The sequence below is a fragment of the Peromyscus leucopus genome, chromosome 12, assembly GCF_004664715.2.
Source record: "Peromyscus leucopus breed LL Stock chromosome 12, UCI_PerLeu_2.1, whole genome shotgun sequence".
Lineage (NCBI taxonomy): Eukaryota > Metazoa > Chordata > Mammalia > Rodentia > Cricetidae > Peromyscus > Peromyscus leucopus.
The window spans coordinates 46,877,235-46,896,425 of NC_051073.1; the positions used below are offsets into that span (position 1 = coordinate 46,877,235).

The 19,191-nt window shown below is 43.5% G+C and overlaps 1 protein-coding gene across 6 annotated transcripts in view; it reads right to left on the reverse strand.

Annotated features, from left to right (window-relative positions):
* Positions 1–18,075, reverse strand: part of Cd47 (CD47 molecule) — a 55,062-nt gene extending 36,987 nt beyond the window's left edge. For 3 of the 6 annotated variants that reach the window (XR_005092512.1, XM_028867468.2, XM_028867470.2), the window contains exons 1-3: positions 17,763–17,985; positions 6,349–6,696; positions 5,193–5,276 (exon numbers count right to left, since the gene is read on the reverse strand). Coding sequence is in view for 5 of the 6 variants with exons in the window: in XM_028867468.2 (XP_028723301.1) it covers positions 5,193–5,276; positions 6,349–6,696; positions 17,763–17,808 (478 nt within the window). In the remaining variant the exon portion in view is untranslated. Of the gene's footprint in view, positions 1–5,192; positions 5,277–6,348; positions 6,697–17,762 lie in introns of all 6 variants that reach the window. The other 3 variants (XM_028867472.1, XM_028867469.2, XM_028867471.2) reach the window with 3 other exon arrangements.
* Positions 18,076–19,191: the final 1,116 nt, after the last annotated feature.

Below are 19,191 nucleotides of genomic sequence, written 5' to 3' on the forward strand. Positions count from 1 at the left end.
CAATGAATTTTCAGACCAGGGAGGAAATTTAGAAATCCCTACAGTCAAATGAAAATGAAAATACAACCTCTCAGAACCTTCAGACACAGACAAGATAGTCAGTCCCAAGACTACCTTGTACACAGTGATAAGCACTGACATTAGCAAGCTAGAAACATCTCAAAAAAACACAACAATGCACCTCAAGGCTCTAAACAAGCAAGAGGATAACCTCAAACACAAAGATGATAGAAAACAAGGAAGATTGTGGAAGAAGGTAATGATATAGGGATTAAAAGAGCAATATCCAATGTCAATCAAAGTCGTGGTTCTTTGAAAAAGTTAGTGAAATTGATAAACCTCTAGCAAAACTGACAATAATGAAGAGGGAGCAGACCCATATCAATCAAATTAGATAGGAGAAAGATATTAAAACAGATTCTAGTGAAATCCAGAACATCATTAAAGAATGTTTTGAGAACATATACTCCAAAAAGCTAGAAAAATCTAAAAGAAATAGATGAATTTCTAAATGCATATTATCTGTCAAGATTAAAGACAGAAGATATAAGTAACTTAAATAGACCCATTACAAGTAATGAGATTGAAACTGTAATCAAAAGTCTCCCTACAAAGAAAAGCCCAGGATAACTTGGGGTCACTGCTGAATTCTATCAATTTTCAAAGAAGATCTAATTCCAATAGTCCTCAATTTGTTCCACAGAATAGAAAGGGAAGGAACACTACTAAATTCATCCTACGAAGTCATTATTATTCTGGTATCAAAGACATAAAAAAAAAGAAAAAAGAAAATTACAGAAAAATTTCCCTGAGGAACTTAAATACAAAACTTCAAATTTCTGAAATTCAAGAACACATTAAGAAGCTCCTACATCATGACCAAGTGGGCTTCATCCAAGGGATGCAAGGGTGGTTCAATGCACATAAATCGTAAGTGTACAGTATATAAGTAAACTTAAGGACGGTGATTATATCATCATGTCAAAAGATGCAGAAAGATATCTAATTTCAGCATGCTTTCATGGTAAAAAGTCCTGAAGACATTAAGAACACGAACACACACACACACACACACACACACACACACACACACACACACACACACACACGGCACATATACAAATCTAGAACCAACATTATAGTAAACAGGAAAAATTGAGAGCATTTTTCTCTAAAATCAGGAACGAGACAGTATTGCCCACTTCACTGTTCTAATTCAATGTGGTGCTAGGAGTTTTAGCAATGAGACAGGAGAAAGATATGAAAGGAATAAACATGGTCAGTCTATCCCCATTTGCAGATGGGATGAAGCTAGATTCGAAAGGCCTTATAGAATCTATCATAAAATTGTTAGATTTAATAAACACTTGTAGTAAAGTTGTAAGGTACAAAATAAATATACAAAAAACAGCAGCCTTAACAAATTCCTACAGTGAACTCAGAGAGAAAGAAATTAGGAAAAATATGTCACTCTGTCATTCAATATGGTTAGGAATAAAACTAATCAAGAGAGTGAAAAACATCAACAATGAAAACTTCAAAACATTGACAAAGGACATCAAAGAAAAGACTAGACGATGGAAAGACCATTCCATACTCTTGGCGTGATGAAATTAGTATCATGAAAATGTCTGTATTATCAAAAGTAATTTACAGATTCAATGCGACTCCCATCAAAACCTGAGGCTGTTCTTCAAAGAACTAGAAAAGAACACTCTGAGAGTCCACACGGAGCTACAGAAGACTACAAACGGCCACACAGTCCTAGGAAGGAGGGCACAGCTGGGGTTGTGGTTATGACTTCACACCCTACTACAGAGACATGGTGACAAACACAACGGACTCAGCGGACAGGGAGACCAGTGGAGCAGAACAAAGAAACCAGCAAAGGTGCCAACATATGCAGCTGAAAAGAAGAAAGAAAGACAGACGGCCTATTCAAAAGAGTGGTGATCGGCAAACCAGGTATCTTCCTATAGAATCTTCAGATCCACTTCACTAACCCGAAACAAAATTTGGCTAGAAGTGGATCGAAGACCCTAATTTCAAAGCTAAAACACTGAAACTGTTAGAGGGAAATATAGGGGATACATTTCAAGATAAAAGTTTAGGTAAGAACTTTCTGTACAGATCCCTAATAGTCCAAGAAGCAGCTCAAAAATCAACAGATGGAACTACAGACCATTAAAGTTTCTGTACAGTACAAGGAAACTACCAGCCGAGGAAACAGCCAGCCTACAGGATGGGAGAAGATCTGTAACAGTTATCCTTCACGTCGGGGGCCAATATCAAAATTTACAGAGTGAAAACTAAAGAGTTAAAAACCTGCCAATCAATAAGTAGGTTATTAAATGAATGGTTTTTAAAAGAAGAAACACAAATGGCCAAGCAGTATTCTAAAACGTGTCCAATATCCTTAGTCATCAGGGAATTGCAAATTAAAGCTACTCTGAGATACCATCTCATCCTAGTCAGAATGGCTATCATCAAGCTATCTCACAACAGATCCTCATAAGGATGCAAGGAAAGAGGAAACCGTAATCACTTCTGGTGGGGGTTCGAACAAGTATGGTCGTTATGGAAATAAACACGGAAGTTTCTCAAAGTATTTGAATAAAGAACTATTGTATGACCCAACTATACTGTACCTCTTAGACATATATCCAAATGATTGCATATCCTACCTCAGAGACACTTGTATATTGTTATTACTGCACTACTCCCAAAAGCAAGGAAATGGAACCAGCCTAAATGAATAATGAATAGATAATAAAAACACGGTACATATACACAATAGGATTTTATTCAGCTGTAAAATATAAAACAGAGAAGCTTATAGAAAAATCAATGGTTCTGGAGAGACAAAAAAACAAACAAACAAACAAAAAAACCACGTTCTTTTTCCCATGCAGATCCTAGAATGATTTGTGTGTGTGGTGGGGTATATGGGTATAAATGTAGGTAAAGCCTAAGATGCTACAAAAGAGACCAAAAAAAAAAAATGATACAAATAGGTGATTAGAAAGGATGGGGAGTAGGCAAAAGGACACAGGGGACATGAGAAAGGTAAAGAGACTTGGGGGGGGGCAGTTACAAAGAGATCAGACGTAATAGGGGTAGGGATATGAGGGGGTAAGAGAATCTACTAAAACACACTCTTGAAAGCGCCATGATGATATTTAATTATCTTGTATGCTAATTTAAAAACTAAGAAACTCCACAATTTTTAAAAAAGAGAAAATGTTGCAAAACAGCGGCACCAGATCCCAGCAAAGATGCAGAGACATGAGGCCACTCACGCTGCTGACCACAGCGTGAAGGGAACACCAGCTCTGGAAACCTGTTCGTGGTTTCATTAAAAACTAGGCATACACTGCATGGGTAATCCCAAACTGAAGAGGATCCCAATGTCTCACAGAGGTGATGGACGAACCAGGTTATGAGAATTCCACAGACTACACCTTAGTGAAAAACCCACTGGGTTCAGATGTGTTGTGGACATGTGTGCTACACTGTCAGACAAGCAAACAAATAAAACACAGTCCAGCACAAGGAACCCACTGTCTCACGGGGATCCTGCCGAGTGGGCGCACCTTCAAAGATCATCGCTTAACGATTCCAGTGATGAACTTTTACTGAACTGACCAAGTCATAGATGTGGATGATACCGTTAGTGCCTGCCAGTCAGGAGTGATGGAAAGTGTGGTGAGAGACCGAAGGGCTAGCCCTGGGGTGCTGTGCCGGCAGACCAGCTCCAAACTGCAATCACATCAGTGGTTAGCAAAGTGTGACGAAAGGAGAGAAAAACCTTGTGTACACGGGATAACTGTGGACTTCCTGGTTCTGATACCGTGGCACAGCTACCTAAGATGCAACCGCTGAGGGAGGCTGAATTGAGGGTGCAAGAACTTCTCTGTCTCTGATTCTTCCCATGTAATACTAGCTCTTTACATATATGTGTGTGTGTGTGTGTGTGTGTGTGTGTGTGTGTGTGTGTGTGTATTTTTAAAATAGGTTAAAAAAAAAAATCAGAAACATCAAGCTTCTGGTAGAATTTTTACATTCCCTACAACAAAATTTTCTCCCCTTAATGGCACAAGACAAAGCCCGTCTCTATGTTCTGTGGGGGTATATTGAAATCAAAGATAAGACAATTACACACAAAATAAACTCTGTCTCCACCTCAGATGCTGGGATCCCCTTCCCACTTCCCTTCATTCCATTTCTGGCTGTTTCAGTCTCAAGCTCATGGGTTTTATCAATTTTCTTCTCAGTGACCCACATTACCTCAAAAGTCGCTGTTCTATGCCTGGCTCTTTTACTCCCACGAACCTATCCACTCTCTCAGAAAGCCTCCAACTAGGTATTGGATGACCTCTTCCTATGTACACTGCTGACTGACTGACTGAAAGACAGACATTTAAAAAGAAAGCTCTTTAACCCAAATTAACATCAATTGCAAAGTAACAATATGTGTGAGATTCTGACAGAAGGATCTTCCAAGTTCTTCTTGCCTCCTAAGCCATCCCCTCCCTCCTGAGCAGACTTCCAGGCAGCACAATGAAAACACACAGAATAAACACCCCAAGAAAACAAGATTTCCATCCTCATTTTGGAGACACGCAGCTTGGTCTCCGGGAAGTATCATCCACCGTGGTACAGGTGAACAGTGAGTCCTGAAGAGGGTGTGTAACTCAGGCGGCCTGATCTCTAATCCTACGTCAGAATAGTTAATCAAGCCAACCTCCCCTCCCAATCTGCTACCAGACAGTTTGTCATTTGAAAAGCGAGAACAGATGGAAAGTGGCTGACCTAATTTAGCCGCCCTGATCCCACCCAGAGCTGGTTCTCAAAGTGTCATCAAGCCTGAGATCAGTAATACAGCTGGTGGTTTAAATAGAGTTCAAGGTGCACTCTTTAAAACTGTTTGGACTCTCTGTATGTATTTTTTTTTTTAAATCAGCCAGCACATCAAAAAAATAAATAAATAAATAAAAAAGAAAGGAGAATGTTTACTTCAGATAACAGCGATGCTGTCCAGGACTCACCAAACCATTCATGAAAAGAGACTCTTTTCATGGCTCTATCGCCAAGACTGAATTCAGTTCGCTTAGGTGGATCCCCACTTCCCCAGTGTGCTGGCAAGTGTGGTAGGGTGGGCCACAGAAGCCCTCAGGAATCAGCATGATTACCTAATTTGCAACCTCCTCTCTCCTTCTCGTCCCCTGCCGGGGTAGTGTGGTTAGAACAGTCTGATCCTTGGCAACAGTCGACGTCTATAAGACCACAAAAAGATGAAATAACCAGGAGGAACTACACAAATTCATCGAATACTAAAAAAGTACATTTTTTTTTTTTTTTGCAAAAAAATTATCTTGGTTTGGTGATGCGGGGTCATGACCTGGAGCTCTGGGTTGTCTGAAACTCACTATATAGTCCAGGCTGGCCTCAAATTTGTAGCAATCCTCCTGCCTCAGCCTCTGTAGTGCTGAGATCAGTCTTGGGCCACCAGACTCAGGTGAAGTACCTTTGATGACAACAAACAGAACCGCCTATTACCTCCACAGAAGAGTCGTACGACCAAGATGGGGAGCCACACAACACACAAGAGAAGGAGAAGCAAGCAGAGTTTCTGGGAAGAGCAGAGAAGTAAGCAAGACAGAACTCCTAGAAGCCACCAACCAGTGTGTCAGCATTTATCAATGGTCAGCTCTTCGGTTCTAAAGAATTTCTATTTCACTTTTCTTCTTTCTGCTCCCCACTTTTTGCTCTTTTTAAAAAGAGGTCTCCTGTTACCCAGGCTGGCCTCAAACTTGTTATATAGCTGATGCTGGCCTTGCTCCTGAGTGATGGGGCTAGTAGATGTGAACCAAGCCATCTGGTTACTATTGTGCTCTTTTTCTAATAGTTTCAGTTTCATCAGGACACAGGAGGCCTTTAGGTAACTCCTACTGTTTTACTCAGTCTGCTTTCTCCTGCTGTAACGGAGTTGTAACTTGGCTGTAACTATAAGCAGTTATAACTTGGTTCCTAGTTCTGGGACCGAGAAGCTCCACTGCACGGTGTTAGCACCTGCCCAGCCTCTGGTAAGGGTCTCTGTGCTACCTCACAACACAGTGGAAGGGCAGAATGAAGAGCGAGTGTGTGTGTATCCGGAAGAGACAAAAAAACACGACTGTCAGGCTTGCTTTCTCACTGGATGACACACCCAACCCGCCTGAGAAATGCCTTAATCCCTCACAGTGACTTCCACAAGGTCCCGCCTCACAGTACCCCCCGCGCGCGCGCACGCACGGTGGCCATCAAACTTCAACACAGGCTTCCGAACGGACAGACCGCATCACTTACCCATACGGTATTTCAACTCTATCACTGTTTTGCCTTCTCTGGATAACTCTGTGACTTCACACGTGTAGTTTCCCACGACGGCGTTATGCTTGCTCATTTTCAAAGAGGCATCGCCTTTCAGTAAGCCTGAGACGGAGATTTTCGCGCTGGCAAAGCTAGGCTCTACAGTCGAGTTGTTTTTGCTCCCGTCATAGATGAAAATGTACGTTTTGTTTAACTTCCACCTGACGTACATTTCTTCGGTGCTTTGCGTCTCCACATTGCGGACGATGCAGGGGATGACGACAGTCTCGTTGCACGGGGTGTATTCTACAGATCTGACTTCTCTAAACAGTAGTTGAGCTGAACCTGGAAAACAGACACAAAGTTATTTCATTATAATCTTTATATATTATATTATATTATATTATATCATATCATATTAGGTGTATTACAAACCCTTAAGATAATGAAAAATACTTCAACTGTTCATTTATACAAGCAGTACAGGAACAAGGTGAAAAACAGCCACAAGTTATTTGCACACCAGCTGGCAGACTGGAACTTTTCTTTATTCGGTCTTAATAATACAAGGTATACATCACCGTGCTTTTGAGGGAGAAATCCACCAACTGTGTTGGGAAACGCAAGGAGTATTGAAAGTTCTCAAGTAATCATATCTGCTTACTGATATATGTAGGAAAATGCTGGCCTTACTGTGGGAACATTCTGAAGAAAAAACTAAGTATTATATTCAAGCTCAACTTCTATACACTTCTAGATGGAACTTGCTAAAGTGATATGAAATTTATCTCTACACTCAGGCTGCATAACCAAAAAAAAAAAAAAGTGGCCAGTTCTATTATACTTTAATATACAAAGCAACTCGAATGAATCAAATCTTATCTTTCCAAGAGGATGGAAAGTCTCAGAATACTAACGAGGGGAAAAAAAATGTTCTCAGTGGCTATTTCCCACTGCAAAAGGAAGAGCGATAGACATTTTGTATGCAAGTCTCAGAACGGATTACACACAATTGAATGGCATTTTCCTACGCTGACATTTCATTGAATCTACAGAACAATTCTGAAATGTAGATTACAGGTATTTCTTCCTCCAATAAACCATAAACTACTCAAAAAGCCAAGAAAGAAGAAACCAGGAGCAGATGCTGCTAACGCGTAGAGCACACTCATCAGTTCTTCTCAATGGCGTAAGGCACCAGGAGCAGCCTTGTCCTGGGTGCCTGAGTGGCCAGAGTAAAGGCATGGCTCACCATTCAACTGAAACAAGATGCAGAGTTACTCCAACTGTATGACAGAACTTGGCCGGTTATCAAAGCTCTTATCGAAGTAGCTTGTTGACTTTTCCTTCAAAACCCAAAGTACCAATGAAGATAAAACATTAACTCTGTTAATCTTTAATACTTCCTCCTTCTATGTAAACCAGAAATAAAATCAAGGGCATAAGATGTTACTGTAAGAGTGTGATTATTAATAAATACCCACCCAGTTGAATATAAGGGCATACACTGGAATACAATCTGAGCTGTGTTGAAGAAAATTCAAGCACCAGTCCCCTGCCTGGCACACTCTGGGGTGTAGTCATTCATTTTACTAGAGCATGGTTTAATAAGGAGGATCAGAGCACACGGTGGGTGGCTTCCTAGAATACCGGGGAGCCCCATGGGAGAAAACATCTAAGAAATGCTCCCTAAGCAACACCATGCTGCACAAATACAGGGCAACAGCATAAAACTGGACACTGTGCCATCTACTGCAATGACTTCGGCCTTCCCAATGTTCCTGGCAATGTGCCACTTGAAGCAGCCTTGGGGCATTCAAGGCTCACCTTTCCCAGTTCTCTAGATTTTTAGCCACCCAAATATTAGGAAGCTCCAGGCAAACCTGAATGTCCAATTATGTTTTCTACACCCTTGGAGTTTTGAGTTATTTCCCTGGAGAAAGAGCCATCGGGGCGAGGAGCCATATTGAACAAAGAGAGATGGGGGTGGGGCAGGTGATGTCACAACTACAAAGGAAAGCAAGTATCAGAAAATACCTGTGGGGATTTTAAAATGGACAAAGTCCCCAGTGTACCCTGTCCGTGGGTTCTGGCCGCTATGTCACAGATCTTCTGCAATCTTCAGACTCAAGACAGGCTTTGCTTCCACTGACTTCAACTTGGCTATCCACAACTGTCTAGGTTATTGGAATTGAGGGTCACGGACAAGATTTTTCTAAAGAGATAGACCTTTTGTTTTGTAGCCAAGTTATGCCTCATGGAAGAAAGTTCCAAACAACATCACTTCAAAAATACTGACCAATTTTTGCTTCCATTAATAAACGCTTTCCGCTTTCTTGCTTGCCTATAAATGTGTCTGCTCTACCAATTTGCCTTCAAAAGTGATTCTGTCTAATTTCTGATTTGTTCCTTAAGGATTAAAATTAAAATTCTGATGTATGTCCATTTTATAGCAGCATGAATCATTTCAAAGTTTAAAAATTATATTCCTATGAGTCATTTCAAAATTATTCTTCACCAGAAGACACAAGTGAATGGCTCAGTCATCCTGTGAGATTTTTTTTTTTTTTTTGTCCAGAAGACCCCAGGTAAGAATGAGGTGGCTGGCAAACACTCTACAATTTTGTAACTTGTTGGACTAGAAATAGTTCAAGGAATACACAGGGTATTAATTGTACTGTATTACTTCCTGCAGTAAAAGCATTTTCTAGCTGAAGCAATTTATGCAGAATAACTGCTGTCAATAAAGTGAAGAGTAAATCTGACCTGGTTAACCAAGGCAACCTTCACACCAAGAACTGGTAAACAAGAGTAGCCCAAAATATCCCTCCAGAGGTTAACTTCAACTTCTTTATGTGAAAACACGTTGTTGAAAACACTAAGTAACATCATCTGATAGGGCCTTTTATCTATTGCCCATTGCCTCCTGATGGAATAGCAAAGTGAGGAAAAACCGGCTAACCTGGGGAGTAAATGGCCATAAAAAATGAACATAAGAAAATTCACATAGATAAGAGATGCTGTACTGTAGCAGTCTATTCTACGGAGCATGGAGACTTGGCCAAGGATGACGCCAGAGTTACAGGCCAATTACCAAATAATCTGGGAAATTAACTTATATCAAACGCCAAAAGTACTGGATGTCACAACCTGCATGAACACAGCGCCAACGAGCACAGCTGTGCAGCGGCAGAGGTCTGATCCATGTGTTACAGTACACGTGCTCAGCTCAGAAACTTAAGACATGCAATCAGTCGTTGTTAAGAATGACCCAGATGAGACACTGACAGGATGGAGGGATATGATAATGAAAAAAGAAAGTGGGACTTATCTTGAGGTGCTTAGTATTCTCATATTGGGGACTATATGCAGGTTATACAACACAAGGTCACAAGTGTGGCTCTTTTTGCATGACCAGAGTGCTATGGAGGGCAGAAAATGAACCTGCCTAGCAGGTTTCTAAGAAAATACACATTGCTACTGGAGAACAGGAGATTTTCCTATACTCACTGCTCATCTGGGCCCCTAACGTTCACAGACATCCCTTGTAAAATCTCTCCCCTTTTGATGACTCTGAAATGATTTGCCTTCTGCTTCTCAGCCTGTACTCTCCAGGTGCCATCTCTTCCTCCTTAATTGAGTCCTTCCAGGGAGCCAGAAGCTCAGAACACTTCCCACATACACTTACCTGCAGCCTCGATTATCCATAGGGTTTTTTTTTTTTTTCCTCCCTTCTGGAAATGAATTCCTTCACTTGGAGCGTGTTTCAATGGCTGCCTCTAGTCCCTCATCTAGAAGACTCACAAGCTGCCAGCCTCCACACCCTCTAATTCCATTTATGGAGTGTTTAAGTTATCTTTTAATAACTGTACATATATGCACCAAATTTAAAAAGCCCCACATACTCATCTCTCTTTCCCAGCACCCTAAGATAATGATCTGTGTGCATTTCTTGACTTCATTGCGCTCCCAAACTCTGTGTCAACAGGACGTCACTCTGTGCCCTATTACTCTACTATCACTACAATACCTGCTCAAATTACCAATGACCTCATGTGAATAATCTCCTTCACAAGGTTCATTTTGTCTTGACTTCTCTACAATACTCGATCCAGGGAGCAGTTCCTCATTTTTTTTCTCCTTACTTTGACCCTCCGCCGTTAATAATCCTTTTGATTAGAAAATTTCCTCCACCCTGCTCTACCTTTCAAAGTCTAGTCTTTGGCTCTTACTAAATATTAGTGTTCCTAATGTGTGGTGGTTTTAATGAGAATGGCTCCATAGGCTCCTATGTTTGAAAGCGTGGTCCCTAGTTGGTGGAACTGTTTGGGAAGGACTAGAAGGTGTGGCCTCCTTATTGGAGATGTGTCACTGGGGATGGGCTTTGAGGTTTCAAAAACCCAAATCATTCCAGTTGATTCTTTCTCTACCTCCTGATGTCAGCATGCAAGTTCTCAGCTGCTGCTCCAGTGCCATGCCTGCAGACTGCTACCATGCTCCCCACCAGGATGGCCATGGAATCACCCTCTGTAACTATAAGCAAGCTCCAACTAAACTCTTTTTTTAAAAATTATCTGCCTTAGTCATGGTGCCCCATCACAGCAACAGAAGAGTAACTGAGACATACGAGTTTCATGGACAGGAATCCCTTGCCAAGTATTCCCCCTCACTCCAACAGGTTTAACAATCAGCACACTTTCTTACTCAGACAGTCCCCACCTTTCTTCTAAACTGTAGACTTTACTCAATGGTCTGTTGTGCAATCAGTTAAAAAGTAATGATGTCCCAAATTATATAACACTATATTTCCCAATCTTCACCTCCCGAAAATATTTTACTAGTCAACCAGACTTGGACCCGTAAATCAAGTTAGATTCCTATCTCTTTCTTTAGCCACAGAGGAATCTTGTTAAGCTAACCTATTCAATAGTTTTAAATGAATGAATGAATTACACCCTCACCCTTATCCCTTGAACCACTGCCAGGCCTCCAAGCTGGCTCCCTGCCTCTATCTTCCATACTGTTCCATGCCAATGCCAATGCATTTTCCACGGTCCTCAAAATAACTGTTCTAAATGCAAATGTGTACTCCTTTGCCCAGTGACACCCCACCACCCTCGTTCTCAAGCCAAATTCTAAGGACGTTAGCATGGAAAACAAACAAGGTCCTCTGAGATGCTTTCCAGCTTGACATCTTGTACCCTCATTTCCAAAGCAATCTCCCATCAACAAGGACCTTCCTGCAACCCCATGAATAGGCAAATGTGTTCTTATAAACATGCCTTAGTACATACTGATGCCCAGCATAGGGAGGGCCACATCCTTCTCTGGGCATAGAGTGTGTGGTGCAGTTAAGAGCACACGTCCACCTTGCAGCCAGATCCTACATCATAGCTGTAGAACCCGAAGCAAGTGGCTTAACTCTTGGACTTCGGTGTTCTCATCTACAAAGCATCAACAGCAGTACTCGCTGTAGATTGTGTGAAGAGTTCATGAGAAAACGAACATGAGGCTCTCACTGGATTACCTCTCGCATACTTAGCTGTGCTCTTCTTATCATAGTATCATTGAGGTGACAATTCCTGTCCCCCTGCCTGCTACCAGCCATCACTCAAGTGCTGTTTTTCCTGCTCTTTGCTCCCTATTCAAATGCTCTCACTGTACTGCTTTACATATCTTTCCATTACTCTCAGAAGGCAGGAAGATGGCTTGACTGGTATCCTAAGGGTCTTTGCAAGCATCCAGAAATGATTCAATACCTTCCTTATGAACATAAACTTTAAAGCAAATATTAAAAAAAAAATAAAGGAAGGGAGGGAGGGAGGGAGGGGAAGTTTACAAGTCATAAGGGAAAGGAATTTCTTCTGTCAGAAGAATCCCCAATGTTTCTATCAACCTGTTTGTGGATTTGTAAAGCTGCATGTTATCATAGAAAAAGCTCAAGTCAACAGCATGTATGGATAGAAAAATTCCTCAAAACAAGCCCCATGAGTGTGCTTAAGAATGGCCTCAGGAGGGAGATCCCAAAGCTGGGACCTAAGCATGAGCAGGAATGTGTTGGGAAAGGAAGGACATGTGACTTAAACCACCTAGACAGTGTGTAGAGGAGGACAAAATAACTGAAACAGAACAATTCAGGTGAGCTCTAGGAAAGGCAACTGGGAAGATGGCTGAGAAAATCCACGAAGGCTTCCTTGAATGTCAGGTTGAACAGTTTAGACTTGACAAGAGAAAGTTCAACTCGGGTTTATTTTAACTTTAAGAAAGATAACACTTGACAGCACCATGAAAGGGGGACTGGGGGTAGGAAGGGGAGAAGAGAGACCCATTAAGAACCAACTGAAACAGTCCAGGTAAGTGACAAGGAGAAAGGAGGCCTAAAAAATTGGCATTAAAAATCAAAGCAGCAAAATCAACAGAAGTCAGATGTGGGAGGTGAGGAGATAAAAAAGGAAAAATGAAAATTGGAAACTAAAATAGTCGGTGGAGCTAGCTGGTTGTAGATTAATTATATGGAAAAGAGGCTGAAGATGTAGGGGAGTTATCCTTTCAGGGTTTCAGTCTAAGCATCAAAAGCGCCAGGGGGTCAATGAAGTGGCCATGTCCAGCAGATCCCAGAATTTATGACTTTGGGTTTCAGAGGAAAGGTCAGAGCTATAAAGACTTGGGAATCCGGCAGGGGCATCGCTGGTCGTTGAAATCGTTGGCATAAAGAAGACGGACCACACAGGGTCCTTGTAAAGCCAACAGCAGAGAGCATAAGCCTGGGAATGGCAATATTCATGGGGATAATAATCAGAGAGACTAAGGCAAGGGAGAGAGAGAAGCAAGAGAAGCAAACAAAGCAAGCCACCATGCTAACATGGCAGATGTCAAGGCAGGGTTAGGGTTCATACAGACAAAGGAGATGCTACCCCGGATGTTAAACACTCAAAAAACCAGCCGAGGACTGGAAAGCAGCTGCTTTCTATGTAAGGATGCCAATGGACCAGTGGGACCACGTGGAACTTGCACTTGGGAGGTGAGAGGAGACAGAAGTTGCGAGCCTTTAAATAAACCTCACAGTCAGAAAGCAGAGAGAAACGTCCAACAAGTGTTGAGGTGAGGACAAGGGCAAGGATTTTTTGGATCTTCTCGGGCTTCGGTTTTTCTTCTGTATGATGAGGTAAAAGTTGGTAATGGCTGCCAGCTAAGGGGAAGGAATCAATGGCCAGGGCAAGATCTAGACTGTAAGAGTGAGGAATAAGCTCTGAGAACAGGTCTCCGAGGTGGTGGATATGAAGGAGGGGTAGAGAGACTGTCATCCCCTTGGGGGTGTGAACGGGGCTTCTTTGGGGTGATTTGAAAGAAGGGGCCATGAAGCTAGGTTTAGTAGTGTTCAGAGGGCAGCTGCGAGGTGAACACCACCCTACCATTTTTCACAGAGGAGTAAGAAGTGAACTGTCAGCTTGGAGTGATGCTCACGAATGGGTTGAGAAGCCCCAATGGCTGCTGAGGCAACTGATGCATCCATGATGGATGTCCAGCTGGCATCAAGGAACCCTACAACTCTGCCCTTAGAACCGGCCTCTGGCAGGAAAAACTTGGGTCTGAGACTAAAATGAAGTCAGGAGGGGAGAAGGGTAGAGTTCAAGCTCTCCTTGGTAGATGCTAAAAATAAAGGTCAGGGGTCCAGTGGAAAGCCCACGGCTTAATTCAGCCTGACTCAAAGCAATTCACTGGCCTTCAAGTGTCCTTACAAGAACAGAACTAGTCAACCTAGAATTACAGGGGTGAGGGCAGGTTGAAGCTGGTAACATCCTGCAGTCTGACCTTATCATGACCTGAAGTGCGCCAAGTGCCACTGAAAGATAAACATTTTTTTCCTTTCTATAAACCACACAGTAAGTTACCAAGATTCACACAAGTTTGAAGCCTGAAATATGACTATGTGCCTTTAAGAGTCTGGTAGAGTATTTAGTGGAGTGCAGCATAGGCTCACACTGGCTAAAAATGAACAAAGAATTTTTTTTTTTTTTTTTTTTTTTTGCACATGAATTCTCTTGACCTCCCCCACCTCAAAATCTGGAGGCTGAACAGACTCTAAATCCTGTGCAGTGCACCATGGGTATGGAGTGAAATATTCAGAGAAGGGTGGAGCCTCTCATTTCAATTTCAATTCCATGCAACCAACCACAAGGAGGGAAAACTCCACATCTGGAGCCTCTGTCTTGGACAGCGGTTTTCAACCTGTGGGTCGTGATGCCTTTGGGGGCGGGCACTTATCAGATATTCTGCATATCAGATATTTGCATTATGATTCCTAACAGTAGAAAAATTACAGTTAGGAAGTAGCAGCTAAAATAATTTTATGGTGGTGGGGGGGGGCGTCACCCCAATATGAGGAACTGTATTAAAGGGTTGCAGCATGAGGAAGGTTGAGAACCACTGCTCTAGGGAAGTAAGAACCACTTTTGCTGGGTGCTCTGTTCCCTACTTTTGCACTACAGCGAGTTTAACAAAACTGAATCCACAATTATTCTTGTTCCTTTTCCAAGGAGTAACTGCACTCATATGCAAAGTGAAAGTAACTTTATAATCGAGTATGCATTATATTAGACTGAGACACAGGCTATGAAAATGCAGCATTTTGTATTTTAACTAAAAAATCTACAACAACAGAAACCTCAAAGACAGGTAAAATAGTTCTTTACAAATGGTAGCACACTGCTGAAAAAAAAAAAAAAACATGAATTTCAGTGATTCTGTGTTTAGAACATGTACCAATGGAGAGAGGGAGGTACCCCTCTTTTGCCTTCAGAACATGGCCTTCCAAACTTTTATGAGCACTTTTCTGATGAAGTTAAGCTATCTGTCAAGACCCAGACGACAGTAGGAAGGTCCCAATATAGACATTTAATGCAGTGCATGAGCAGGTTGCTGCTCCAGGCTGCTGCAGCTCCACAGACAAGGGCATGCACGGAGGCATTTATTCCTTTAAAATGGCAACTTCTGCCTTAAAATCATGCTCTCCAAGAGGAAAGAAAACACTTTTACCTGAGCAGCTACATTATGGCTATATTTAGATAATAAAACATTTTAACCCAATCATGTGCATGCCTGACTTCTAGAAGTCACTTTGAACAAAGAAAAATCATTCATCCATCAAAGAAATTATTGGTTCATAGATACGACTGACATTATTTACTGAAGGTTGTATTTACTATTTAGTGACTACTGAGAAACTGCTATCCTCTTAAAGGAAGTGTGACTGGACATACAGGGGAGGGGTATAGACATTCATTTCATATCCTGTAAACCATTACAGAGGGCTGCACTGGGTTTTAATTGGCTGAAGAGGGTGTTAGAAGTCCCCCCACACACACACTCCCCTTTTACCACAGAGGTCACTGAAACTGTAGAGATTACAAAGACATGGCCCCTGGCGGCCCATTTCATCATAAATGAAACTGAAAACAAAATCAACTCCAGCACGAACGAACGTTCAAAATCCACGACTTTCATACTCATTCTAGATTCTAAATCTAGTCTCCCGGGTCCCTTCATGACTGCTTGTGTTCTCAGACTGTGAGCATGTTTTCATGCATGTGCTTCTGAACCTACTACATATGACACACACACAAAAGTCTATTTTATCTTTGACAAACATTCACTTCCCGATTTACATATATCTAACAAGTCAAAAGCATAATGCCTGTATTTTGGGTTTGGGTTTTCTGGGTTTTTTGGTTTTTTTCCTAGTATAAGTTCTGAATTTTGCAACTCCTTGTAGATTCAAATGAGTTAACACTGGACAAAATGAGCATTAATTAATCATAACTATTGGTAACAAAGGCCTAACACAATTCCTATCACCATAACTACCTTTCTAACAGTTTTGTTTTTTTAATCTACTTGAAAGTCAGGCTTTAAAAACAAAACAAAACAAAACAACATAGTATTTGGCTTACATTTTTACTTTTCAGACAAACAAGCTTCATCCTCCATGGTCTGAATTAGTGGCATTTTGTTACAAATTTATACCTGGCTCAATGTGAAAGCTCTCTGATTATACAACAGGTACCTGAAAACAATGTTACAATCACAGCGATGGCAACAAGCACCGTAAAGATGACTGAAATCGGAGAACACCTAACACCGATCATTTAGATAGCATAGATCTTTATTATCACCAGCTACAACATGCAGGATGCTTGGGGAGGGGCAAGTGGTGAGCAGGGAATTAAGGGCATCTTGGAAACAGCTCTCAGATGCCGGCCTTTATGAGTGGCACACTGAGATTAACCATCAGTTTCACGTTGAATTAATTTACCATCCTAAGGCAAATTTAACATTTACTGTTATCCTTGCTTCAAGCCTGTTCTGAATCTTACAAAAAAAAGTTCGCAGAGGAATCTACGCATATGAAGCTTGGCGGGCAGTATATGGTCACATAAATTCCTATTCTTTCCTCAGCTTTTTACAGGGGAGGTACACGTTTATAAACAGCAAAAATACTTTACAAACGATGGGGAGGTGGGGTGCATCTCTGGCATCTAAGGACCAGTCTGCTGCATATGTGTTTTGATTCGTTATTACTGTCTTCAGACCACTGGCAACATCTGAGTAAATTCTAAAAAAAAAAAAAAAAACGTTTCCTCAAAGGAGAAAAAAATAAAAATAAAAACAACTTTAATCTACAATAAGGAATATATTAAAGTGCTGGCGGAGGGGGTGGCGGCAGCGGGGGTGTCAGGAGAGAAAGTATTTCCAGGAAGCTTGTTTTTAGGATTCAAAACAACCACCACCAAAATACGTGGCCAGAAAAAAAAAAAAATCTTTGAAAAATGCTGGTTGGGAAATGTAACTTAGGTTCCTCGCGTCCCCTCTGTTCCAGTGCTTACAAGGTAGGGCAAAAGCCTTTCTGGTCGACTTCACCAAAAATGCGCACTTCATCACAAGAGGCCCGATCCTCCCACTCCAGTCCGTCAGCCCCAAACGCTGCGTGGAAGCACCGAGAAGGGAGAGGGGTACGAGGGGAGGGGGGGTCCCTGGCAGCTGCCCCCCTCGCTTTCTTCGCAGTTCAGGTTTGCACAGTTGCAGTTGTTCCCAGTCTTCCTACGTGTGCGCACTGGAGAGTGAGGAGCTACAGCCCGCTCTCCCCGGGGGGGACAAAAAAGGGACCACGGAAGGAGAGCAGCGGAGGGGAGGGAGGAGGCAGGGGCGCCGATACCCCGCGGGGCCCTCCCACGGTGGCGCTCGGGGTGCGCAGGGCCCGCGCATCCCGCCAACCTCTCTTTCTCTCTCTCTCCTCCTCTCCTCTCTGCTCTTCTCCCGGAGCCGCCTGACCGGCGGGGGTGCAGCCCACACTCCTGCGGGGGCGCCCGGGTGCTGCGCACCAGCCCGAGAGCCGGGATCCCCGAGCCACTCACCGCAGCAGCAGGAGCCCAGCAACAGCGCCGCCACCAAGGGCCACATCTCCGCGCCGCCGGGGGGTCGCCGCCGCCGCAGGTGTCTGGAGCAACCGCCGCCGCCGCCGCCGCCGCCGCTGCCTTCCAGGGAAACGACCAGCGAGCAGCAGCGCCGCAGCGAGCAGTTACAGGCAGCAGCGGCCGCCCAGGCTGCCCGGGGACGCGCGCGCGCGCGTGCCCACCGCCGCCCCGAGCCCGCTCCCACGCCCCGCGAGCCGCGCACGCGCACTCCGCCCCGCCTGGCCGCCTCTGCTCCGTTGACGTGACGCCAGGCTCACACCCAAGCTCTGGGCAGGCTCCGGCAAGAGAGAGCGAGCGCCAAGACCCAGCTTGCTCCCGGGAGCAGGGCGAGCTGGACTCCCGGCTCACCACCCTCTCCGCCAGTCCTCTTCCGGCTTGATGTCCTGGGCCGGCCTGCAAGACGGAGCGGGGAGCGCGGGACACATGCGCCCCTGCGCAGCCGGGCTCTCCCCCGCTCCCGCGGCCAGCTCACCCTGACCTCGGAGCCGCCCAACCCCAGTCCTCCTCCTCTCCGGGAGTGGGCGCTGCTTCTGCTTTCACCACGTCCCCCTTCCCAAGGCACCGCCTTCTCTTCTGCGGCCCAGGAGCCCCAGGGCGGGGGAGCTGTGATCAGGTCCAGGCCCCCAAGGAGGAGCTCCATCCCTCTGGCTGCCCCTGGCCCTGGGCTCTCCCCGCCCGACTTGGTCCAGAAGCGGTCCTCGTCCGTTCTTCTTACTTTGTTGGCTAATGTTTTCATCCCCCTCCATTCAGGGCTAGACAGACAAGTTCCATGCATGATGAGTAGTTTAAAACGTGAAGGGCAAAAACCACGGACACACACGCACACGCACACACACACACACAAGGATTGTAGCAGACAGGACCTAGTGTGAGTAGACAGATCCATGACACTACCAACAGTGTAGAGAACCTGGCGTATGTCTGCATCTTTGTATAGACGTCTGCCCTGTTTGGGTTCAATTCTTGAACAAAAATGTAAAAAAAAAAAAAAAAAAAAAAAAAATTAAATGTGGGTCGAAGCCACACCCTTCATCCTGAAGCAGAAGTCTTTTGACAGCTGCCTTTATCTAAGTAATAAGGGGTGCACATCCTGCCCATCCTCTGGGTAATATTGGCTATCACACTATTCCACTTCAAATCTACCAGAGCCATCTTCTAAATATCCAGTGTGACAGTAATACAATTCAGGATTAAAAAAAAAAAAAAAAGCCACTGTCTATGATGCTTGACAGTGTGTCCTTATTTCATGATATTTTCCTAGAGAGACACCCGCTCCTTCTAGATAGGGTACCAACAACAAAACTAAAGGAGGATTCCAACGAACTCAGTCTTGAACCAAATGTTTATTGAGCTTACTGTAAGGGGTTAC